The sequence below is a fragment of the Gymnoscopelus braueri genome (genome assembly GCF_963280865.1).
Source record: "Gymnoscopelus braueri genome assembly, chromosome: 14".
In the NCBI taxonomy this organism is placed as follows: Eukaryota; Metazoa; Chordata; class Actinopteri; order Myctophiformes; family Myctophidae; genus Gymnoscopelus; species Gymnoscopelus braueri.
In genome coordinates this window covers 43893493-43920845 of record NC_137619.1, presented here as the reverse complement: position 1 = coordinate 43920845, position 27353 = coordinate 43893493, and the positions used below count along the sequence as shown (strand labels likewise).

The following is a 27353-nucleotide window of genomic DNA, read 5'->3' as shown; positions in this document are numbered from 1 at the left end:
CCCTATTTTTGTAGTCTCTCTGGCCAGACCAATCTCTCGCAATCCTCAAAAGCTACAGAGACTCATAACTCTATCCCTTAACTTTGTCATTTCTGTTCATGAAAATACATCGTCACCGTCGGTTAGAAACCTCCCATCTCCATATTCTAACTTTTTGCGTTTTTTCGTAAATTAACGCCCTACTTGATCATACCACAGCGTCACACAAAAGCAACAAAAGTAGCAGACCCACAAGCTCGTCGATCTGGTAATTTTGCTATTTTTGAATTTGAATCCTGAAAAGTAACAGTTTTGCACATATGAGGTTTCCACCCGACAGAGAGGATATATTTAAAATATATTTTTGAATTTCAATTTCAGCAAAGCCGCAAGCTAGATAGGCCTTGACCAATTGGGTTTCCAGTAGCACTTATTTACGCGACTGTAAAGGCGAAATGGAAATGCGGGGAGACTGGACATCCACTTTATTTTCTACGTATTATATATATAGAGCCTGTTACGCAGAAGCATTTGAACATTGTGTGAGTCAACAAGTCTTGTCTCGAGGGACTACTATTTTAGCCAAGTCACTCCAGGCGGAAAAACTGTGGAAATAGCCGACCTACAAGCTCACTATGCGTCGCGATAGTGAGCTTATATGTCGTCTATTTTGGCCACACGACACCGTCGTATGACAAAGTATAAAACAGGGCTTAAGTGGTTAAGCTTTAGACTTCCTCCTCTGTGTTCACTGAACAGCTCGTTGCCTCACCAGCTGTTCACTCAATTATCACATGGCTGAATAATTAGTCCCTCAGAATTAAACACTATGTGCACAAGCATCTCGCAGTGATGACGATGTAAATAATTAATCATAGATGAATGTAACTGTACTGTATCCATTTTATGTTTAACAGTTCAATAGACAAGTGGCTTTATTACATTTTTTGTCAAACATGCAGTATATTTGACAATATTTGAAATAAATAGAGGGTGCTGTACCATAGTAAATTGTAGCTGCACTATATTGGTAATTGTAGCAGGATTCAATCGTTTCAAAATAATGTTTGGGAAATACAGCAATATCACTTGATTCTTGAGTAGCCTCAGTCTCTATATGGTATTGTCATTAATAGTAAGCATAAGACAAATAATTTGATAATGATTATATTACAATAAACAAAAACAGATGACACTATATGAATAAACAATTATACTTCAAACAATAGCACAATGTGCATAACGGCGTTTTTAAAAAGTGCTAGACAAGGGGCGCTTGGGCGGTTTAAGGGTTAATAATGTACCTGCACACCACCGGTCTAAAAGGGTTCGAATCCACCGCGGTGCATTGGCTTTGGCCAAACGTCTACACTAGTGGTTCTCAACCTGTGGGTCGCCACATTTGTTTTGTTTTGTCATTATAATTTTTTTTATTGGGGGGGGGGGGGGTGGTCCCCAGATGACAGTTTAGTGACAATTTAAGGACTTTTAAGACCTTTTTAGAACCTCAACATAATAAACTATACTATAAAAACTGGTCAAACATTGGCCAAATTGTCAAATAATATAACAAAGAGGCAAAAACATTTGAAAATAGCCGATCTACAAGCTCAACTCCTCGCTTGTAGATCTGCTATTATCTGTGGAACCGAGTCAAGCTAAATTGAATGCCTCAACTCCTGCATTCCAAGTGCTTGTCAGGGTGGGGGGGAGGGTCCCCAGTTCAAACATGATTATTTTGGGGGGGTCACGGCCCAAAAAGGTTGAGAACCACTGGTCTACATGAGCACAATTGGCCGTGTTCGGGGAAGGGAAGCCAGGCGGGGGCGGCTGATTTCTGTCACTGCACATACTGTACTCCGACAGGCTGATGCAGCACCTCTCAGCGGGGAATGGAGGATGGGAGGCGCTACGTCCTCCCGGTTGGGGTTCCTCACTGGCATGTGAGCCAGTAGGGTGCAACACAGAAATGTGAGGGGAGGGAGGGAGGGTTAACTGCCGTAACGACTAACATTGGGAGAAATGAAAAAAAAGGGGTAAGAAATGATTGGCTGCTCTAAATTAAAAACAGAAAAAGAAAAATAAATAAATCAAAGTGCTAGACAAAAACATAATCAGTGGTTTCGGTCAAGTCCTATTTACTGTGGATTTATGAGGAGCATAAATATATGTGCATCATTAAAATGCAGTTCACAACATTAAGGCATTTCCAGAAAATGTTCCACACAAAGGGACGGCACGAAAACCAAATCGTTTCCTTGGCACAAAATGTAATATTTGCTTGGCAATGCAAATGATGCATGAGCAATGTGTTTGGGAGGGGTGTCTATACCGGAGGAATGGTGCACGAGCCAACGTGTCTGGGAGTGTGTCTGCAGCACTGGTTCTCAATGTTGGGTTCTGGTACCACCAGGGGTCCAAATTGGCCGCTACGGGTCTGTAACTCTGAGAGTTATATAAGCACTGAGTATTTCACAGTGTAGCTCAGGGTTCCAGTATCGTTTAGTTCAGCGGTTCTCAGCCGTTTTAATTTCAAGGACATCCAGTTTGATCTGCATTAGCCCACAGACCGCCATTTCATATGGCATTTATCTCTCTGGGACCCCTTTGCACACTGTAAAATCCTCAGTGTTAATTTAACTTAAAGGGTCTACACCATGAAAATCACTTTTTTCTTGTTTTTTTGTATTTTTTGGGGTCCCCAGTGTCTCTTGTACCCAAAAAAATGTTTTTTTTTTTAATTCAGTCATTCCTTCTCATTTCATGGATTTCCAGAATGGGCGTGTCTGAACAGGCGATCTCAGAATGGAAATGTTTATGATGTCACAAACACTATTGATGGCAAACCCAATGTTAAATGAAAAGTGCCCGAATCGCTCCGAAACTTTTTCTACCCCCCCTAAGTGGGGGTCTACGAACAAATACTTCGGGCTCGGATTTTGGCTCCGCCCCCCGGAAGTGGGTGAAACAGGCACCTCAAACACTTGGTGGAATTGTTAAAAAATGTTCAAAGTGTTTCTTTTTCGATTTTGTATTTTTCTTAGATGCTTCTTTTTATGCAGAATTTTTCCATTTTTTTTCCTTTTTTTTAATAATTCTTTTAAATATTTTTTTGTATTAACAGACAGAATTGCTCAGTAGCCCCCCCCTGCCCAAGAGGACGTTTTGGTATTGCAGCTGAAAGCGCTGTATAAGCCAGAGACAATTGACTTGGGATGAGTATATCTGAGTGATGATTTAGGCTCAAACCTTTTGAAAAAGGTTTGAGGGACATACACCATATGATATTAAATATCAAAAAATTTGTTTTAATTCATGGTGTAGCTCCTTTAAAAAATGGAACCTGTAAAAGAGTGTAGTCTCAGGCCCTGTCCACGCTAGCATGGATATTTAGCAAAAACGCACATTTGAAATGAGTCCGTGGCCAAATCCATATCAATTTGGGGGTCCATGACATGAAAAAGGTTTGAGAACCACTGTTGTCTACAGCAGAGGATTGCGTGATGGCTCCCACAGCTTGCTGGCCAGTTGTTTGCAGTGCTGGAGGATGCACTCGGTGGGAATGACGCCCAGGTGGACGGTCAACAGCTCATAGCACTTCACTACCTCCCCCTGGTGGCTCTTACTGTAGTACCGCAGCAGCTTCCTGCAGCAGGACACAACCAGGTCTTTAGAAAAGCCTCATTAAAGCTCGATTTATACACAGTCGTGCGCCTGTGTCATACAACGTTGCTGTCGGGCAGAAACCTCTCATCTCCATATAAAATTGTTGGTGTTTTTTTTGCGTAAATTAAAGCACTACTTGGTCATACTACAGCATCACACAGAAGCATCAAAAGTAGCAGATCCACAAGCTCGGAACGCGGCGCAAAGCGACGCGTTTTGAGCTTGTAGATCTGCTACTTTTGCTGTTTTTGAATTGGAATCCAGTAACAGTTTAGGACATACAGTATGAGGTTTCCACCCGACAGAGACAATATGCTGAAATGACACTTCACAATGTGGCGCAGTGCATCGTGAGCTTGCGCCATGCAACAAAGTAAAAATCAATAGTTATTCTTTGTCTTATGATGATGAAGTATACAGTACATTAGGCTTAAAATGGGTGTAAAAAGGTGATATTTGTATGTTTAAAGTGTTAAATAGCTCTATAGTCCGTTAGCGATCATTGCTACAGTGTTTGTTCACTAACAGGGTTCTCCCCATCTCTTTAGAAAACAGAAAATGCAACAATGGATAGGATACCGATTTGACCCAATCAGGAAAGAGAACTCATACAGGATACACAAGTGAAAGAGATGGCAGTGATGAAACACAGAAATGAGCAGACAAAATTGTAATGATCTTTGTGGGGTTCTCTCTCCTTATTGGATGAAATTGGTATCCTGACCTGAAACGTATTTTGTGTTTACTACAGAGCTGGAGAGGTGGGGGAGCCCCAAACACTCGATAGCATAGCAATGATAGAAATATAGAGCTTGAACTTTTTAACAATTTTTTTTTTGAAGTATATCGCTTACATCAACCTTTAAAGGGACTACACCATAAATTTTAACTTTTCCTTCTTTTTTGGTCTCCCCTACCTCTCTTCTATCCCAAAAAACACCCCAGTTTGAACACTCAGGCTTTCACAGCATATCTGGGGTTTTCTGTAAATTGGTCTCAAAACAGACCAAACTGATTTTCACCCGTTCGGTACAATCCCTCCCGTTTTTTCAGTTAAAACAAAATAAAAATAACTAACCACACAGAACCAGGACATAACATGCATACAAACTGGCTCAATAGCGCCCGTGCCAAACAGGACAATGTGGTATTGCAGGTGAAAGTGCTTTATAAGCCAGAGAGAAGTTAGTTGGAATGAGTATATGAAGCTTGATTTAGGCTCAAACCTTTTGAAAAACGTTTGAGGGACATAAACAATATGATATTAAATATATATATATATTTTTTAAATTCATGGTGTAGATCCTTTAAGTGATGTTCTCTTTGACTAATGATTGACTAATGATTAATGACATCTAGTCCAGACTTTGGGAATCCCATATTAAAAGGGTCCTTTTTAAATAAAAAAAACCCGGAATATTCTGTTTATGGCACTCCACGGCTGTATTTGCAAAAACTGAATATTCATTTTTTTGGCACTCAATGTGTTAATGAACAGTCCCGCAGGTTACCTGTAATAGTCCCAGGCAAGCATTCCTATGGGGGCGGAGTCATCAGGCAGGATGGGCAGGTCCACAGCCTCCAGTTTATAACCCTGATTGGTCAGATCACGCAAGGGATAATCAATGGGGAATCGGGTCATTATTGAGAAATAAAGCCTAACAGGGTGATTAGAGACCCCAACACGATATTAAAAAATAACAGACCACTGAATTCAGGGATTGACCATTCAGAATGAAGCATTCAACCAAGGGAAAGTATCGGGAAAAAATCTGTGTCATTATTTTTTTAAAGCTATATCCATAGCACCATACCTTTTTCCGAAAACGCTTAAGATTTAGAACAGTGGTTCTCAAAAATAGCAGACATACAAGCTCAAGCACGTCACTTTGTGCCTCACTTCGAGCTTGTATATCTGCTGTCTTTGAACATTTTTGTACATTTTTTAAAGTGTTTGAAAGAAATGTTTGTGCCAGGGGTTCCTGGCACAAAAAACATTCAGATGGGGGTTCCGGGCTCAAATACATATCATTTTGGGGTTCCGGGCTCAAATACATATCATTTTGGGGTTCCGGGCTCAAATACATATCATTTTGAGTCCAAAATTGTGGCTGGCAGGTGTAAACCTTGTATGTTCAAAACTGTTACTTTTCAGGATGCGATGCGACGCCTTGTGAGCTTGTGGATCGGCTATTTTCCCAACTTTAGCTTGACAGTCTTGTATGAGGAAGTAGGGCGTTAAGTGACGAAAAATATATGTGAAGAAAAAAGGTTTCTGCTCGACAGCGACAAAATACCATTCCAGGGCATTTACATTGAGCCCTATTTGATTAGAGCTACAATCAAAGCCAACACTTTTGTACTTTTACTCAAGTAACATTTTGAACACCGGCCTTTTACTTGTAAACAGAGAGTATTTTTACATTGTGGTATTGCTACTTTTACTTAAGTGAAATATCGCAGTACATCTTCCACCACCGCTTACCGTTTCATTTTCAAACCAGAGGAAGTGGCAGAAGTAGTAGTCCCCGTCTCGCAGCGTGACGGTAGAGTAGCCCTTCTGGAGATAGTGGCGGGTGGTTCTGACCAGATCCCACACCTTCACCCCACCCACCCACACACACACACACACACAGTGTCATTACATCTGGAAAGGAACCATCAAAACAATCCACTGAAAATGTACAGTATACCGTTGACATTAAAACTTGCGTTCATGGGGCTCAGGTGACGCAGTGGTAAGGCATCTGCCCACCACCATGTGGGTTCGAATCCACCGTGGTGCATTCAGCTTTGTCAAGCGTCTATACGAATACAATTGGCCAGAGGGAAGCCGGACGGGGAGGGAGGGTGTCTCTACATGTATTCCTACGGGCTGGGGTGGGGGGGGGGCGGCACCTGTCAGCTGGGAGTGTTGGGGCGGGAGGAGTAGGACCAAGGCTCTACGTCCTCCCGGTGGGGGCTCCTCACTGGCAGGTGAGTCAGTAGGATAGAACAGCATTGACAAGGCACTGTTCCATTCTGGTCAAACAGAGTCAGGGTTGCTGATATTGTGCATGTTGGCTCACTGGAAACACTCTGCTACACCAGTGGGTCTAAAATTGGGGTCCAGGGACCCTCATGGTTCCTAGAGGGGGTTCCAAATGGCCCCTTACGGGGGTGTAACTCTGAGAGTGTACAAATGGAACCTTACGGGTCCATTTGGTTCCATTTGTACACTCTCAGAGTTATGGGGGTCTTGGAAATAAAAAAATCTGAGAACCACTGTGCTACACTAAATGGAACAAAGCCTTCATTAGTATCATTGGTAACACCTGTGAAGGAAGTGATAATATGGCCTATTGGGGAGAAGGGGTAAAAAGAAGAAGTGGGCGGTGTGGTCACAGTGGTCATCACATTGATGGAAGTTCACTTAAAGAAAAGTAATATTGTGGACCAACCATTGTACACCCCTTTGTACAACTTAAAAAAAAAACATAAATGTGGTTTTTTTAAGTGCATAGTCCTATTTATAGGGCTATGCACATGTGTCATGTTTCACTAGCCAATCACAGTCCTGAATAGACTGTGATTGGCCAATCACGGTGCAGGGTTAGGGGGGTACACTGGTGGCCAATCACAGCGGAGGGTTGGGGGGGTGCAATGTCCAAACCTCACATATAGGGGCGGTTTCACCGCCCAAAAAGTTTAAAAAAAATCTGGCGTTCATAGATGGCCTGACCTTGCTTTTGATGAAGTGCGCCAGTGGGCCCTTGCCCAGCTCGGAGGTGGTGCGGTCCGTGACGTTGATGGACGGGGCGATCATCTGACCGGTGGATCGGTCCACACAGATGAAATGGATGAGGCCCGGGAAGTCCTCCAGGTACGTGAGAGGGACCCGGGTCAAGAACAACACACTCTGGATATTTATGTTTTAATTTAACCCATTAAGACCTGAGGCCCAGTCTACAAATGCCTTCTAAAATCAGTAGTTCTACATTCTTCCCCCCCCCCCCAAATACTGAAAATCTTTGTGCCAAGGACGCCCAGAAGAGAAGATTTGTGTTAAAAAATTCGAAATGATTCAAATTTCTTCACACTTTCAAGATTTTTCAGAAATAGCAGATGTACAAGCTTGCTGTACACACACACACACACACACACACACACACACACACACACACACACACACACACACACACACACACACACACACACACACACACACACACACACACACACACACACACACACACACACACACACACACACACACACACACACACACACACACACACACACACACACACACACACACACTAAAATCTAAAATGACAGATGCTTTCCCGGTTCTAAATGGGTTAAACCAGCGGTTCTCAAACCTTTTAATTCCAAGGACCCCTGACCCTGTAAATCTGAGGGTGTACAAAATGGAATCCATTCGCACTCTCTCAGAGTTACAGACCTGGAAGGGTCCATTTGGAACCCCCCCCAAGGAACCCTGAGGGTCCCTGGACCCCACTTTGAGAACCATCGTTTTAAACAACCAAATCAATTTAAAGGTCTAATGCACAGGATTGCATAGGGTCCAGGGATCCCCAGGGGTCCTTGAGGGGGGTACAAGGGGGTCCCCAGATATTGATAGTTAGGAACAAAATACACCCTTAACACATCGGGTGCCAAACACGGTCTGAACCGTGTTTGCGCAGAGTAGCGGTCCGGTGCCGAACACGGTCCAGACCGTGAAATATGTCTTTTTGTTTTTTTCGTTTTTCTCCACACGGGCGGGGCTAGAGCAGCTCTGGGAGTACCCTTTGTGATCTTGAGAAGGATAGGCCAGATAGATCACCGGAAAAAAAAACATGGCTGCCATCCACTTCCTGTCTATTTCCTTCTTTAAAACACCTATATCTCCGAATCTGTTTCCGGTGGGGAAAACCGGTCATGCGCGATGCGCGATCCCCCCCCATTGTAACTCGCGAGTGAAATGTTATCGTTCCAGGCTGTAGCCAGGGTCATCGCGCAACATGAATGGATGTTTTTTTTTACATGGATTTGCTCCTCGTGGAGTCTAGAGCTTTAAACAGCAAAGCGCAGTCAATGGGGAGAATGCTGGCACCCAACGTAAGTTGTTATGAAAAAATGCTGGCACCTGATGTGTTAATAGTCCATGAGCCAGAGCCCCAAAAATGAGCAATGATTATCGAAAGAGTGGGCAAAACCAAACCTATATTAAATTGTTCATAGGGTCAATACGAGTAAATAAATATATGATAACCTTTCCACAGGAGCAGCTTTTTCATAGTTATCACACATTTTGTTATTTTCCCCATACGTACATGACAGGTGAAAAAAATGACAACATTTAAAAAAGAGTTATCATAATGAAACTTCCACGGTTGATTACTTACAAGAAGACAATGATTTATCGTATTACAAGTTTTCTGAAATTGTATATTTAGATATGCAAATTAGGCATTTAGTCCATGAACCAGAGCCCCAAAATTGAGCCAGATATTGAATATTCCCTTGTTAAAAACCTTTGACTCCAACATCTTAACAAAATGAAATAAGAATGTTGACTCTGGCTTTGTCCAATGTTCCAAAGTTGATTCTGGAAAGTTATGCAAATTCAGGCATATTTTCCTAATGCCTAATTTGCATATTTAAATATACAATTTCAGAAAACTTGTAGTACGATAAATCATTGTCTTCATGTAAGTAATCAACTCAGGAAGTTTCATTATGATAACTCTTTTTAAAATTTTGTCATTTTTTCACCTGTCATGTACGTATGGGGAAAATAACAAAATGTGTGATAACCATGAAAAAGCTGCTCCTGTGGAGAGGTTATCATATATTTATTTACTCGTATTGACCCTATGAACAATTTAATATAGGTATGGTTTTGCCCACTCTTTCGATAATGAAATCTTGTCTGGCTCATGGACTATAAGGCTCTGTAACTCCAAGAGCATACAAATGGAGTTAAATGAACACAGAGGGTTTTAGAGTGTAGATTGGGACCCCAGACATACAAATGATATCAAATGGGGGTCCGTAGCCTAATGCAGAGGTTCTCAAAGTGGGGTCTGGGGACCCCCAGGGGTACTTGGCAGGGTTCCAGGGGGTCTGGATTTAAATAAAACATATCGAAAATGTTTGGAAAAGTTTTAATCTTCTTTTCTGGGCGTCCCTGGCCCAAACATTTTCAAATGGGGGTCCGCGACAAGAAAATGTTTGAGAAACACTGGCCTAATGCATATCAAACTGGGTCACCTTGACATTAAAAAGGTTGAGAATCACTGGTCTAATGAATAAAACAGCTGCCTTCATCTCTGCCCACGTCATGCATGTTTTGTGTGTGTGTGTGTGTGTGTGTGTGTGTGTGTGTGTGTGTGTGTGTGTGTGTGTGTGTGTGTGTGTGTGTGTGTGTGTGTGTGTGTGTGTGTGTGTGTGTGTGTGTGTGTGTGTGTGTGTGTGTGTGTGTGTGTGTGTTTTTTTGCATGCAGCGTTTGTCAAACTCCCTAAATAATGCAGCTCTTGCTGAAGAGCACTGGGAGGAGAAGGAAATATTAAAAGGAATAGAAGATGATAAGTCTTGTGTGAATGTGAACTCTAAAGCTAGATCTGGGCGTATATTTGCTAAGTAAAGTGATCATCAGCCCCTGACATGATGGTACCCAAAGGAGCATGAGATTATGAGAGGATATGAAACCATGGTGATGTTCCTCTTGCTCTTCACCAAAAGAAAGTCTTTCCAGTCCAACAGCTTCTCCCTGAGAGAGAGAGAGAGAGAGAGAGAGAGAGAGAGAGAGAGACATAGAGAAATAGAGAAAAAAGCCTTAGTGATCCAGATAGATAATTACACATACAACCAGGTTCTATTTGGCTCCTCACCGGACATCCCTGAACCATTTCTTAAGGTGTTTGTAGAGACATGGAGGATGTGGACAGCCATCAGACTTTTGCTTTTCAGAGTCCAGTGTACTGGAAGCATATCGTCTCTGTCGGGTGGAAACTGTCCAAAACTGTTACTTTACAGGATTCAAATTCAAAAATAGCAAAAGTAGCAGATCTATAAGCTCGTTTCGAGCTTGTGGATCTGCTGCTTTTGTGTGACATTGTATGTAGTATGATCAAGTAGGGCGTTAATTCACGAAAAAACACAAAAAGTTAGGATATGGAGATAAGAGTTTTCTGCTCGACAGCAACGATATTCAGAGTGTACCGTCCGCTCGGACTCATAGCAGACCCTGACGTCTACATGGATGCACGTAGTTTGTTTGGCGATTATAAATGGGGCTTATTCTTAAACCCTATATACTTTGTTGACCGGAGTCTCGCAGGGGTCTATATTACGCCCCCTCTTTTTCTCCTTCTACACCAAATCTCTTCGCCAAAAATAGCAGATCTACAAGCTCGAGCTTTCAGATTTCCACCGAAAGTCTCCCCCAGAATAAGGACGCTATGGTTCAAGTTGTTAACTGAGAAATGCTTCTTATAGGATTGTTCTCCCCTCCTCAGATAATTTTTACTTCATCCGCTCTTGGCATCTGTTTGAGGTTGCGCAGAGCCGTCGCTGACAACACCAAAGTCTTATGACCGTCTAATGGTAAAATATGTCTGTAGTGTGGGTGACGGCTGATTTGAGCGTTCACACATGCCAGGTGTGACTGCTTAACCCTTCAAGACCGGGAACGCATCTGATTTCTTTTGCTATTTCTTTGGATAAACAAGCTCATAGCTCATATACACCGAGTATTTTTAAAGCGAACATTTGTAACTAAAATCTTTGCTTCTGGGGGTCCCTGGAACTAAATATTTTGAGATGGGGGTCCGCGGACAAAAAAAAAATCATTTCGGGGGTCCTTGACATGAAAAAGTTTGAGAACCACTGATACAGCAACATTTGGATTAGGATTTAGAAGACATTTTGTAGAATCGGCCTCAGGTCCGAGTGAGTTAAATCAGCCATCACCCACACCACAATGACATGTCTGCATATAAGAAAGATGCAGGGGGCCTAAAGTACTGGCGAGCTAGCCAGATGTATGGAGGATCGAGATGATTGGAGACGCCGCTGGAGGGCCCGTCCGAAGGACGACCTACAGAGAGATCTTACTGGCTGTGTGGGATAATGCTGGGGAAACCTACGCCCACCCACACAACGCCGCTGGCTGCATTTCACGCCGGTTCGCCCGTTTTTCCCCAAAATATCGCACTTTGGGTACGTTCGTTCAATAAACAATCCACAACCTTTACATTTTGCCATAACTTCAATGTCTTCAATGTATACGTTTTAAGAAAAGTAAACTGTAGGCCGAAATAAATGCTCTAAATACATATATTCTTTTCCTGGTTTCTCGTTTTCTCGAGTCAGTCAGGATTTCCTTCTGCTTGCTTTAAATTAAAATCATACTGTGTCACTTTTTCAATTAAACAAGTTATTTTCTATATAATCTGTTACTGGTATATTTTTCACAATAAGAATTCCACGTGTTTCCAATGTGTTTTTTGACAACTTCGCTAAACACTATTAAACACTATTTTCCATTTCCCAACTGTCTGCCCCCTACACTCGCACCAAAATGACATAAGCACCAGAAATGTATTTATGGAGTTAACAGTTAATAAATACCATTTCTGACAATTTGTTGTTGCAAAATGTCACAAAATGTTCTCAGGCAGTAGGACCCTGCAGCATTCCTTTTTGGGCGGTACGTCAGTATAGACAAACAATGTAATGACAACAGAGCTACAAGGGATGCTGCCAAAAAGGCTACTAAAATTACTGTTACACAGTATGACTAGCATAGCGTATTTTATCCAGCAAAACAGGTGTCTAATTTAGTCGTTTGACTCAGCTTTGTTATTTTATCATTATGTAATTTTCATATTTTTTTTTATTTGACCTAAAAAGCATAATTTTACACTTTGGCTATTCAAAAATAGCAGATCTACAAGCTCGTAGCAGTGCCGCGCTACGAGCTTGTAGATCTGTTTTTTTTTTTTTTATCATGAAAATGTGCAAATCTTTGAATATATATATTATTTTAAAGCGAACATTTTTAACAAAAATCTTTGCTTCTGGGGGCAGAGCCGTAGGAAGCCATTCCCAGTTGGGGGGGATATATTTGTACCGGCCCACGTTCGGGACATGCGCGCGCTACGCGCGCGCAAAAAAATCGGTTCGGTTCGGTACCGCTTCGTCCCCCCCCTTTCTTACGGCCCTGTCTGGGGGTCCCCTGGAACAAAATATTTTGAGATGGGGGTCGGCGGCCGAATGCATATCATTTTGGGGGTCCTTGACATGAAAAAGTTTGAGCACCACTGATATGGAAACATACGTTTTTCAGAAAGCTGTTGGGATTTAGAAGACATTTGTCAAATCGGTCTCAGGCCTTAATGGGTTAATGTAATTTAGTGCATTGCATTTTAATGATCAAAATGTGCAATATAAATTTTAATTTGATTGAGATATTAGCCTATTGTACTTCATTGACCAGGATCCCTCAAGGCGCTATACTAGATCCGCTCGGATTGCCAACTTACAAGCTCAGAACACGCCGCATTGAGAAGCAATTGTGAGCTTGTTGATCGGCAATTTTTTTTGCCAAATGTTTGCCCTCGAGTAGTGACGATTCGCAACCTTGTCTGGATCAGGATCCCTCTTGAAAACCTTGAAAGCGTTCGCGGCCTATCGGCTGCCGTGTTAAAGGGATACTTCACTCTCGGGCCGGGGACACATTTAAAAAAAATATAAAAAATAAATGAAAAGAGTTATGGAAAATTCATGGCCCCCTCACACATTAGTAGGACACTCTAATGCGTGAGGGGGCCATGAATTTTCCATAACTTTTTTCATTTATTTTTAATATTTTTTTTAAATGTGTCCCCGGCCCTAAAGTGAAGTATCCCTTTAAGTGGTCAGATGGGTGGGCCGCGTGCACTTTTCAGAGCATGTTTATTTTAATTATGAGTCAATTGATTGTGTTCCGCCTTCATCAATGGATCTAATGTAGAGCAGAGAGAACGTGGACACACCATTCGAAACAGAAAAGAACATGGCGGTCGCGTCCATTGAGTTCAATGGAGAAGTGGCGCCTTGTTATATTCGGTTCCTCAAGCTGTATACTTTAAGTTCTTATTGGTATCACTATGAAAACGCAAAGGTTTCAAGAGAAAATACGGTCTGATACGCACTGCAACATAGACTGAGCTCGCTCCTGCAGGCCGGGGGACAGGCGCTGCACGGTGTCCGTCCCTGCATGGTTCTCAGAGAGAAAGCACTGTCTGTACACCCCACACAGCTGGGTCTTCATGTTGACGCAACACGGAATCAACCTAACACACACACACACACACGCACACAGAGAAAACCATTTCAAAGATACACTCAGGAACCACTTAACCACTTAAACCCCCATATGGTTGAGCGGAATAAGGATGCTGGTGGTTAAAGCCCTATTTTCAAATATTTTCAAACATGTTCTAAATTATTTCGAAAATAGCAGATCTACAAGCCCACAATGCGTCATGATTTTCTGCGGGGGGCAGAAACCCCATAAAAAAACTTCACCTGTGACATGCCCACATTTGGGATTCCTAGGGTTAAAGTGGTTAACAACCAGTGTTGCCAGATTCTGTGAGAGAAACAAGCAACCAGGTCTAGGAAAACCAGCCCAAAAGAAGCGACTATGGGCCACATGAGGACTTTAACATATACCGTACATCAGCTATTTGAAAATAGCAGATCTACAAGCTCACAACGCGTTGCGATGCGACGTGTTGTGAGCTTGTAGATCGGCTATTTCCAAATAAAATCTTGCGGGGAAATTATAATAAGCAGATCTGGCAACCCTGTTAACAACGTGGTTTTAACATACTGTACAACCTTACCGTGCTGAAGAGAACATAGCTGACACTTCTTCTTAGATATTTGATTACATGAAAGGGCTCCTGCCAGGATGATTGATGTCAAGAGTTGAGACCATCTAGTATTAACTGGTGCAAGGTTATTGATTTCATCTAGCAGGGTCTTTCTCGCTCCCAGACATAAAATCGTGATTTAATTTAATTCTCATTCTCTTTTATGCATCCTTTTATTTGTAGTACTGTAGACCATGTATGCTAGTGTTTTTACATATTTGTGTATGTATCTCTCTCTCTCTTTATGTTTGATATTTTCCCAGTGTTATATTCCTATGTGCCTATGTATCACAAAAAAAGGAATATGAACCATTGTGGCCAAAAGAGGGCAGTGTTAGACTTACTCTCTGTTAAAGCCTGGTCCTCCTCTGGTGAATGCACGGTTCTTGAACTCAGTCCATGCATTCTGGAGCTGAGACGACTACAAGGAAGAGAGAAAAAACGTGTTAGTTTTCCTTTTTATTTCCGTTTGATTTTCTTGTTTTAAATTTCAGTTTAGTTTTAATTAATGCATTTTTTATCAATTCAGTTTTAAAGTAGTTTTAATCGTTAAGTCCGTTTTCTTTTTAAAGGCTTGTTCACTTTTTATTAGTTTTAAAAGTTCTTTTTTTATTGTAATATTTGGTACCTCAGTAAAAAAAATAATCAGGACAAGTATAATAAAACCCTAAAAAAAACATAGCATTTAAGTATTCACAGTTAAAACTGGCACAGCTAAAATATTGGAAGATATACCGTAGATTATTTACATTTACAAAGACATAAAAACTATGGACATTTTCTTTCTCATGACTGCAGTTCGTTTTAGTTAGTTTTGCAAACACACAATACAGTTTCCGTTATCCGCCATCGTTTTTAGTTGTATTATAGTTAAATAAAAGGGTTTATTTCTATATAGTTTTCTTTATTTTGTTAGTTTTAGTCCTTCTAGGTCCATTGTTATGGACATTATTAATCATCAAACCGTCTACACTTTCCAGTAGTACTGACCATGCTGAGAGTGCTTCCTAAATTAAAACTTAAGTAGTTATTTCACAAAAGTATTAGTAAAACTTGCAGGAAAAATTCTATATATATATATTTCTACAAATTATTTCATGATGATTATGAAAAGGTATGTGACTTTTGGTGAAATTCTAACCGTTGCTGCTTGGCATCACATGTGCACATGCACATGCACACAACCACACATGCACAACCACATTTACTGTAGACACTAAAACCCCAAAACGTGCATATGTGAACACACACACACACACACACACAATCACACACCTGTATGTGGCTGGGGGCGAGGGCATTGATGAATTTATCCAGTGTATTACGTAGTTCATGTATAGCAGGCTATACAAGGTAAATAACAGGTCAGAAGTATTCATAGTTAAAACTGGCACACCCAAAACATTGGTAGATATAGATTTCATGTCCACCCAAAATACCAGGCTTCTGTGTCAAATAAATTGACCAAAACAAAGGATTTTTTCTTTATTTCTTACTTGTTACTTAACTTAACGATATAGTTACTTAACTATATCGACATTTTTAACCAGGATCAAGATTTTGTTTTATTTTCCAGTAGTACTTACTTACTTGTGCTTCCTAAATTAAAACTAAAAGGTAGGGTAAGCGATTTAGTTTTAGTTAAAATAAGTGTTAAATAGCTCTATATTCTGATAGTACTCATTGCCATAGACTGCTTGTTCAGTAACAGGAGTTTCCATGTCTCTCCAGCCCTTTGGTAAACAGAAAACACATTTTCAGGTCGGGATACCAATTTTATCCAATGAGGCGAGAGAACTCACACAGGATACAGGATAAACAAATGAAATTGGAAGTGATGACACAAAGAAACGAGCAGACAAAATTGGAACTGTAACACTATACATTTTAAGCTGATAAATGGGTTGGCTGAAAATTTCCCACCTACAGTACCTGAAAATGTAATTTCTGTTTATTAAAGAGCCAAAGAGACAGGGAGACTCCCATTACTGAACAAACACTCTATAGCAACGATTACTATCAGAATATACTGTAGTGTTTTAACCTTTTAACAAAAACTTTTAGTTTTTCACCCAAAAATATCACATACCCTACCTTTTATTCAATAAGTATTAGTAAAACTAGCAGGAAAATTCCCATAAAAAATTCCTTGGACTAGGGCAATGCCCGTTGGGATTGCACGCCCCTTCGTTTACACAGTACCACGTGTGGCCATTGTCAGAGTACCCGTTGTACCCGTTGTCAGATGACTTAGTGCAATGACGTTGCCAGATTCTGTGAGAGAAACAAGCAACCAGCTCCATGTCGTTCTGCATGAACGGCAGCTCATAAGGGACATTCAGTGCATGTTTGAGTGTCAGTACACTGCATAATGAGGATTAGTGGAAAAAAAACGAACTTTGGAGCTGCTAAAATAGGCGATTTTTGTTTATCCGCATTACTCCATTATGCCAGTGGAAGGGGTCTCCACAATGGACAACAGGGGCTTCTATGAAAGAATTCAACGGCCCTTTGTATGTTGGTGAGTGATAAGCGACACATCAAAGCAAACATGTAAAATGACTGGAATTCTCCTTTAAGCTGTAAACATGCTGGCAGTCTGTGAGTACTATTTTTGAAAAACCCTGTCAGTTTAAGAGTTAAAATTAATATATGTATTTATTATTTACCATAAATCTGGATTTTGCGGACCAGGAAAATGTTTCTCAAATTCTACTATACTTGTGGGGACATTTGGCCATCACAAGTATAGACATATACAAGCACGCACACACACACACACACACACACACACACACACACACACACCTGTATATCGCTGGGGACCAGGGCTTTGATGAACTTATCCAGTTTATTTTTTAGCTCATGTACAGCAGGCTGACCCTTGGAGGCAGCAGAACCCGCCTGGCCTTCGTTTAAACGCTTCTCCAGCTTAGCGAACACTTCCAGGAACATATAAACGGACATGGCCACTGCACTGTTGGGAATCTGAACACACAAAAAAAGACAGCGAAAGGTCAATGTTGAATGGAACCAAGCAAAGATATTGTGAATTTTTCATGAAACGTTGATAACTAAAACTATCCAGAAAGCTCTGTTTTATGTCAACATACAGACACAATCCAATAAGACTATGTGTGTGAAGTGTGCCCTCTGCTGGCTATGAAATGAAACGAGGAAAATGCATTTGAAAGACACAGAGGCCTCGAGTTTGAGCACAGGCAGATCTATGGCCCAGGCGGTTTGGCTACCCTGCTGACGTACAAGTGAGCCGACCAAGGGATCCCTGTTTTGCCTCACTCAAATTCTCGCATACGACATATGATGGGGGGGGGGTGCACTCGTTTTGTTTCACATGTGCGATTTCAAAACGGGCGATAACCTACGATGTCCATCGCGGCTTGCGATCGGCTGCTCGAAGAGGGCACTTGCTCGCCTTAAGGCCTAGCAATCGGCGCAACTGCCTCGTTTTCATTATTATATTGATATTTTAATTTACAAAAAAACACATCTCAATGTAACGTTTATATGTAATGCTAAATTCACAAAACCACTCAGTCTCTATAGACGGGATTATTAATGTTTAAATATGATTATTTCCAGTCTGGGCTGTGGATCTGCCTGCTCTAATTTTGTAGGAGCCCCATATAGTCTAGTCTGAAGAGAAGATAATGATCTGACGCACTCAACCAATACCCAGCTCACGTATATATCCTGGTAGCACTGACATTTCCCAGTATTGTGACCCTAAACTGTCGCTGTGGATGAGGCGTTCCTAATGTAGGGTGTCTGACTAATGACAACCACCTCTAACCAGCAAACATGTTATGTCAAATACTATGTCCCTCTTCCCGTTTATTTGGAGATCACATGGCACATCCTGCATGATGGGTTGCCACAACGATAGCGGTGCCTCCAATCAAGTCCTGCCATCTCTACAATAAGGCGGCACAAGAGATGCTCCGTTCCATCCCTGAGGACCTGTCTGTAAACACATGGCTGGCAGAATCTTGGATGCAGGAGTGGGAGAGTGGGAGGAGTGGGAGCCGGGCCCACATCGCTACGTCTGGGACTCGGGATGCCATCAAAAGGTGAAGACCTACAGTACCAGAACCGCCTACATAGTACATACTGGGTCGGTCGCTTCAAATCATCTATGAAGAAGTGGGCCTTGGCAGACGAGTGTGAGCAGACTGCCAAACATAATAATTAACACCTGCGCCTTATACAGAGGCCTCTTCGACGTAAGACCAGAGATGAAAGCATGTCTACATGACACTGAGCTGGCCATCTGATGATACTGAAGAAGAAGGAGGCAGTATTTTCCCTGAAGGAGGGGTTTTACTTTTCTGCATTCACTCAGTAGATGGCTGCTCAGATGAGTGCATGGGTGGGAATGCTATGGCCTAAGTGTCTTGCGAAGGGACAATTTGACATGTATCTAGGCGAGCCGAGGGTCGAACCGTTGACCTTCCGATTCCCAGATGGCCTCAGCTACGGCCACCCCAGTGCCAGCTGTACTGGTACCGCTGCTGTGCGTCAAACTTGCAAACCCCAATACATTGCTGCTGCTGATAAACATTACCGCTAAGTAGAGTATAAAGACAAGTAAAGCATACAGTATGAGTGAGTGAGCGTGGGCTTGGGTTGTATGATATTACCCACAAACCTTTGTGAGCAGCACTAGCGTAATCCCCGGCCACAGCGGCAGGCAGTACATGGAGTGAGGCATCATGGGATAGAGGCCCTCTTTGAGTGACACCTCCAAGAAGACTCTGCACGGGGTCAAAGGGTCATGGGGCGGGACTTCCAGAGTCTGCAAGGTGTCCTCTGCCATCTTAAAAAGACAGAATTATATAGAGGTGCAACAGTTTATCGAACTAACCAATTTAATCGATTATAAAAAAATAACCAATAATCTACTTGAAGAAAAAAAAGGATGTTGGGGGGAATTTTATTTGACTAATTTAAAAATATTATTGCCATAATAGCAGGACTACATACAAGCACCAGCTCACCATGCATCACGATGTGACGCATTGTGAGCTTGTAGATTAGCTACTTTCTCTATTTTTTGTGTGACAAAAAATAGGGCATAAGTGGTTCATCAGACAAATTGATTTGGTCAATAAAATAAAACTATATTTTTATAAGTATCCCAACAAAACACACGCTTCTTGATTATGCGATTAATCGAAAAAGTAACCGACAGAATAATCGCTAATAAGATAATCAATAGTCGCAGCCCTAGAATTATGTCACCAGTTGCGTGGTCTTATTAAAGATTACACTATTGTTTGTTATCAAAGACTAACACTAATTATTAACCACAGGCTTTGAATAACACCTTACCTGTATGTCTGGATCCACAAATTCAAACAGAGGAGTGCCCCCCCGCTCTGGCCTATCTGAGGACATAGAGAGAGAGTCATGTCACTATAACTTGCATATCGTTGCAGTCGGGCAGAAACCTTGCATCTCCATATTTCAAATTCTTTAAGTTTTTTCGTAAATTAATGCCCTAGTTTGTAAATTAATGCCCCAAAAGTAGTGAAAATAGACGATCTACAAGCTCACAGTGCGTCTCGATGCATTGTGAGCTTGTAGATCTGCCATTTTCACTAGATATAAACCTTTTGAAAGTATGATAAATGGAAGTGGTGAGTTTTTTAGCTCATGTACAGCAGGCTGACCCTTGGAGGCAGCAGAACCCGCCTGGAAGTCTGTCTGTGAGATACTGAGCCAATGAATAATATTAAGAGCTTATGACAATCCATCCACAGGTTCTTTTTACAATTATCTGGAAAGTAACGGTTTTGGACGTACAAAGTTTCTGCCCGATAGCAACGACATACAGATATCAATAACTAAACATGTGCATAATGTGAACACACACACACACACACGTATACTATGTGGTCGACATGCACTGACACTATGCACCTTAATCCCATGTACAACACGCAGATTAATTTTTTTCTTAACTAACGTCCATAGCATATAGTGCTACAGTATATACAGTCTATCTGCTGCTATGCTCACGCACCTTATATCTTACCTCAGGTACTTACTTTACTGCACCTTATGTTCTACCTCAGGTACTTAAAGGGTAAGACCACTTTAGTAGAGGTTTGGGTTGTGTAGTTACCTTGCCATGATGTAACTCCAAAGGTGGGCAAGAAATCAAAAATAATTGCTCCATTGATTAGAAATTGATAATTCAAAATATGCTCCTCATTGACTTACATTGTACGGTAAAACAGCTCTCAAAGTCACTCTTTTAGCACATAAATGAACCCAAACGTAGCTGATTCAGACAATATAGAACATCACCAAACCCAGTACTGTTTGTTTTTTTAATAAAAATGTCAACTTCCTGTTGATTTTACTATTTGAAGATCTGGATCCGGATCCGCCGATCCAGTCCGGGTTTTCTACTTATCAAAAATGGCAAAATCAACAGGAAGTTGACAATTTTATTTTAAAAAAAAAACAGTACTGGGTGATACATTGGTGATGTTCTATATTGTCTGAATCAACTTTGTTTGCATTCGTTTTTGTGCTAAAAGAGTGACTTTGAGAGCAGTTTTACCATACAATGTAAGTCAATGAGGAGCATATTTTGAATTATCAATTTCTAATCAATGGAGCAATTATTTTTTATTTCTTGCCCACCTTTGGAGTTACATCATGGCAAGGTAACACAACCCAAACCTCTACCAAAGTGGTCTTGCCCTTTAACACACCGAATAGATTGTGTAAATATGTAGTAGAGAGATTGTTTTTTTCTTTTTATCTCTCTCTCTTCCCCTTGCCCCCCCCCTCTTCTTCTTCCCTTTCTCTTTTTATGGAAGTAACAAAAACGATTGAGCTTGCACAAAAACAGATTTTTCACCCACTGTTTTTTACACCTGTAAACCATGTGACAATGAAGTTGATTCGGATTCTGTTCCTGACACACAAACAAGCACGCACGCACGCACATTCAAAGTCTACCTGAACTGTTTGATGGGAGCGAACCACCAGTAGGGGAGGGCTCTGGGGTGTAGAAGATATCAGGACCTGAACCAGAGGTGCTCTCCACATCCTACACCACACACACACACACACACACACACACACACGTCCAATGGTGACTTGGTAGCAGTGGTGTAAAGTAACTAAGTACATTTACTCAAGTACTGTACTTAAGTACAATGTTGAGGTACTTTTACTTTATTGGAGTATTTCCAATTGTCTATACCTTTACTTCTACTCCACTATATCTCAGAGATGAATATTGTACTTTTACTCCACTACAATTATTTGAACATTTTAGTTACTAGTTACTTTGCAGATATAAATTATTACATTATAAAACATACATTAACCACTTTAGGCCTATTCTATACCTAGGCTATTTGAAAATAGCCGATCTACATCTACATGAGCTTGTAGATCTGCTATTTTCAAACATTTTAGTACTTTTACTTTAAGTACATTTTGACCTTTGTACTTTTACTCAAGTACATTTTGAATTCCAGACGTTTACCAGTAACAGAGTACTTCTAAATTGCAGTATTGATACTTTTACTTAAGAAAAACATTTGAGTACTTTTTCCACCACTGCTTGGTAGCGACCTACCTCGGTGCCAGGGTCATCCAGGTCCATGCTGGGATACATATTCTGCACCATTATGATGAGGGCCAGCAGGTCGGAGGTGGTGAGCGTGCTGGCATTCCGACTGGACAGTGCATGTGTGGGCAGGAAGAGAAGCAAAGAGATGGTTCACTATAGTGGAAACACTGGACAGTGCATGTGTGGGCAGGAAGAGAAGCAAAGAGGTGGTTCACTATAGTGGGAAAGTCTTGAATGAACTGTTGAATGAACACTAGTTTTCTCAAACACAGACCCTCAACCCAAATAATATTTCAGAAGTCCATCAATTTTAAGATCATCTCTTGAACTAATAGGCGTACTGTGGGGGAAAAAAAGTTTAAACTGAAATATTGACCGTTAAGCGCTTGATATACTTTCTGCGCGAGGTGGTTGCACAATCTACCGATCTTGCAGATCCTTTATTTTTGGTGGGCACTGGCGTGCAACGAAGTAAAATGAATGTTAATTTTGTTTTATTTTTTTCTTGCACAGTACATCGTTGCTGTTGGGCAGAAACCATTCTTCTCTCCATATTCTAACTTTTTGTGTTTTTTCGTAAATTAAAGCACTACTTCATCATACTACAGCTTCGCGCCGCGTTTCGAGCTTGTAGATCTGCTACTTTTTATACTTTTGAATTGGAATCATGAAAAGTAACAGTTGTGGACATATGAGGTTTCCACCCGACAGAGACGATATAAAACAGAAGTGACAGTGTTATGCATATACTAATAGTGTGAGTTAGTGGAGTGGGGTGGTCTTTGAGGATACTTTGAAATACTAGTGGCGCTGAGCTCAAAAAAGGTTGAGAGCTACAAAACTAGTCGACTGCACTCAGTGGAGTGAGTGCATACCTCTAATGCCATGCAGAGAAAGATATGCCATCTCCACATCGGATAGTTCAGCACTATATTTAATGAGCTCTCCATCACCCCCATTTTGCTTTTCATGGTTACGTGAACGCATTCAGAGTATCTGCTTCTCGCCACTACCTTTTCTTTTTTTCTACCTTTTTACATTGTTGATGCTACAGTATGTTCGGAAAAAAAGAACGAATTTGACCGTTTCGCCTATCAGCTGGAATTTAACTACACAGCACCGAGTTCCAGAGCTACAGGGGGGCTAATGTGCGTTTATGAGCTAAAGATGCGAGCGCGCGCACACACACGCACACACACGCACACACACACACACGGTTCTCATGCCAGACTTACATAACAAAGCTTGTTTGATCTGCTCTATTTGTTATTGGAATATTGAACATCATGAAGCATGACTTATTTTGTCTGTCATTTTGACATGGGAATATTTCGGCGACTGGTTGCCAGACACCCACAGCGCTGCATATCAGACAGTCAGTTACAGCGCTAGTTGGCGTTAGCCAATAACTGAACGGTGTTGGAAAGGGAGCGTCGCAGCGGGGTGGGGGAGGGGGGGGTGTCAGGTCCTCCTCCCTCCACCACTTGAACCCTGGCATCCCTGTTTTGGTGGGGGAACATTCACAGAAAATAGCAGATCTACGGTACAAGCTCACAACGTGTCGCAACGCGTTGTGAGCTTGTAGATAGGCTATTTTCGGCGAAGAGATTTGGTGTAGACCAGTGGATTCCAGGGACCCTCAGGGTTCCGTGAATGGGGTTCCAAATGGACCCTTACAGGGTCTGTAACTCTGACTTATGAGAGTTCTTGAAATTAAAAAGTTTGATTACCACTGCTGGGGTACAGAGACTACCCCGGTCAAATAACCTTAGTTTACTAAGTACAGAGGGTTCAAGTGGTTAAAAAGCCACAGGTCTGTGCTGGGCAAAAACACACTGGAACAATTTAGAAGGAATTCATAAGAAAACTTAAACAGTTGTTTATGTTGACCTAAAGTTACCAGATGTGTTCTGTTGTTGGAAATGCGATGGTGCACAGTACGTGTCTTTTGGCAGGGGGCTAATGTGCCCTCTTCCAGGTACTGCGTACTGGCACTGAACCATGTTTGGGACATATTAATAAACTTGACCTTGACCTTGATGCAGTGTCATGAACCGTATTTCTCTAGTTCTGGATGTGTTTTTCATATGCTGCGGCTCGGTTTCGGATACGGTTCTCAGAACCCAATTTGCTGCCCTGCTCAGATGGTTAGTACGAACCCTGAGAACTTACAACTTTCGAAAATAGCAGATGTACAAGCTCACAACGCGCCACACCTCCCAGTGTGGAGGAAGAAGGCTTAGGATGTTTACTTGTGAGCTCTCCCTATCAAAATAAAAGTATGTGCGTCGCTATAGGGGCCGCCTCGACAGCACTACGCACAGGAGGACGCTGAATGAACCGAAACCAGCGCTCCTCAAAACAGGTTTGGGGATCGGTTGGGAATTTATTACATGCAACCGGCATCTGTGTGTGCAGTCTCAATGTTTGTAAACAAATAATAATAATGGTCTACATCTGTCTACTTTCACCCCTGATGAGAAGCCACACTTTGGTCAATAGGCCTTTTTCATGGCAGCCCATATTGACACAGTGTTACCAATGATACGAATTAAGGCTCTGTTCCATTTAGTGTATCAGTGTCTTTCCAGTTTGACCTGAATGCAATGGAACATTGATTAGTATCATTGGTAACACCTGTACAGGATGTAACCTGACCGAACTATTTACGCATGTCAATATGGCTGCCGTGAAAAAAGGTCTATTGGTAGGAAATGAGTAATCAGTTCTTTCTATTCTTCCATGACCACACTTTTAACAAAGTTTCATGCAAATCAGAACTTAAGAGATCCTGTATCCTGTATCCTACAACAAACAGCAAAGAATAACCCTTGTCCAACTCCTTTGGCAGTGGTAATAAGAATTACAAATGCAAATAATTCAGTACCTATATAAGAAGCAGATGTGCTTATGCTGCGTTCCAGACACGTCGGAATTTTGGACTTCCTACACGTAATAATGCAGTGGAACAACCGTTTAAGCATGATTTCTCAACATTGATGTATCCGAGATCTAGGTGTAGTCGGTGTAGACAACATAGTGGTTGAAATTGTGAACTGTTAACAGAATTGCCTTTTATAAACGTATATCGTCTCTGTCGGGTGGAAACCTCATATGTCCTAAAACTGTTACTTTTCAGGATTCAAATTCAAAAATAGCAAAAGCAGAAGATCGACAAGCTCGAACCTGCTGCTTTTGATACTTTTGTGTGATGCTGTAGTATAATGAAGTAGGGCATTCATTTACAAAAAAACACAAAAAGTGACGGGCAGATCTCAGACCATTTTCAAAATAGGTATTGTTCGGTATCTGTCCGTGACATGAATTAAAACAGTTCTGTAGTACCTAAGCCTTTTGCATAGGGAATGGCTACGAAAAATATATTCCGAGCTACACCTCTGGAATGATACACGACTTACATGTGACTGGGTGGAGGCGGCTGGACATTCCAACAAGGAATTTTCACAGCGGAAATTTACAAGAGAAGTTGCTGGAAAGAGCAAAACTACACCTGCAGTGAAAGTAAAAAAGCTGTGTTGAAACATCTGCCATGATGACTACCTGGAGTAGAAGGCCAGGAGTTTGGTGTGCACCAGGATGAAGGCGTGCAGCACCTCTTCTCCCGCCCGCTCGCCGCTGCTGTTGAGCTGTTGCACCAAGCGCCGTTCCAGGAACTCAATGCACTGCTCACACAGGGTGGGGTGGATCAATCGCTCCACTGCCTGATGGGACGAGAGGAAGGTGAGAGGAACAAGAGGAGAATATTAATCAGAAGCAGTGGTTATCAACCTGTAGGTCGCCCCCCCCCCCCAGACAGGATTTTTGGGGGGTCCCCAGATGACAGTGAAGTGACAATTTAAGGACTTTTAAGACCTTTTGAATAACTCAAAAAAATAATAAAATAAAAAAGACGATTACTGCATCAAACGTAATCAACAAATTATACTATAAATACTGGTCAAACATTGGCCACATTATGAAATATTGTGAGGCAAAAAAAAAAGTAAATAGCCGATCTACAAGCTCACAACACTGTAACAAAATTATCATATAGGGTGCGTTCGGAAATTGCGCACCGGAACGCACTCGCCTTTTGTATTGGCCAGTGTGCTCAGTGCTGTATTATGAGAGACATTTTGGGGAAAAATGGCAGATATACAGGCTCACAGCGCGTCACGCGCTGACAGTTCTCGTACTTTGAAAGTACTGTATGAGAACTACTGATTTAGAAGGCATTTGTAGAATCGGCCTCAGGTCTTAACTCATTGAGTGCCTGAATTATTTCTGGCTATTTCTGGCCAGTACGTTTTTTTTTTTTTTTTTTTTTTCAAAGTAAAAAAAAAGTGCTTAGGTAGCGAGATACAGCCTTTTTCAGTTATAAGTTAAACAAGGAGTGTATGGAGCTGCAAATCTTCATATAATGATATCTTGGGTTCTGAACAAAAAAAATTAATTAAAAAAAAAAATCTTTTATTTTTTCTATTTTTTTCACGTTGCACCATAGCGGTAAAACACGTGAAACACGTGAATGGCACTCATGAGTTAACACATTAACTGCCAAGACCGTAGTCCTACGGGCCGTTAAATCCAACTGTTAAGCGCCGAGACCGTAGCCCTACGGGCTGCGGTCTTTTCGCGCATGCGCGGTCCGGGTGCACTTTCGGATTTTTTTTGATCCACTTCCGTTTCCGGTTTGATGACAGGAAATAGAATTATTTGGGATCCGGTTTTGACGCTCACGCCCGCTCCCATTCTACAGACGAAACTGAAACTCAATTCTCTTCCTGTAGTTTTTTCTCCTCGCATTTCACTGTTTAACGTAATCCGCTCTAACTCAAACATGGATGCCCCGTTTGACACGTGGTTTTCACTGGGAGATACAGGGAGATCGCGCGGATGTAAACAGACCGTGTAGCGCTCAATCTTAAGGATTTTAACAAGATCTATGGCGACATGAAAAAAACAAAAAAACAACAAAAACACCTTGGCACTGGTGAGTACATTATGAGATTAGCCCTTGGCAGTGGATGTGTTAATGGGTTAAATATATATATATATATATATATATATATATATATATATATATATAATCCCCAAAAATAACATAAAACAGCCTAAAGGAAAAAGACTAAGCATAATCATTCAGATTATGGTTAATGGGATTCAGAATTGAAGTTCA

General features: G+C 41.4%; 1 protein-coding gene across 4 annotated transcripts in view; it reads right to left on the bottom strand.

Moving 5' to 3' along the window:
- Positions 1-862: 862 nt before the first annotated feature.
- The window catches only part of hps1 (HPS1 biogenesis of lysosomal organelles complex 3 subunit 1), a 35268-nt gene continuing 8777 nt past the window's right edge, over positions 863-27353 (bottom strand). For all 4 annotated transcript variants that reach the window (XM_080449111.1, XM_080449113.1, XM_080449112.1 and 1 more), the window contains 13 exons: positions 25736-25896; positions 22181-22280; positions 21553-21643; positions 19909-19964; positions 19226-19393; positions 17365-17544; positions 14901-14977; positions 13831-13971; positions 10339-10403; positions 7367-7512; positions 6131-6244; positions 5157-5239; positions 863-3625 (listed from right to left, as the gene is read on the bottom strand). In XM_080449111.1, coding sequence (XP_080305237.1) covers positions 3463-3625; positions 5157-5239; positions 6131-6244; positions 7367-7512; positions 10339-10403; positions 13831-13971; positions 14901-14977; positions 17365-17544; positions 19226-19393; positions 19909-19964; positions 21553-21643; positions 22181-22280; positions 25736-25896 — 1545 coding nt within the window. In that variant the 3' untranslated portion in view covers positions 863-3462. The remainder of the gene's footprint in view (positions 3626-5156; positions 5240-6130; positions 6245-7366; positions 7513-10338; positions 10404-13830; positions 13972-14900; positions 14978-17364; positions 17545-19225; positions 19394-19908; positions 19965-21552; positions 21644-22180; positions 22281-25735; positions 25897-27353) is intronic.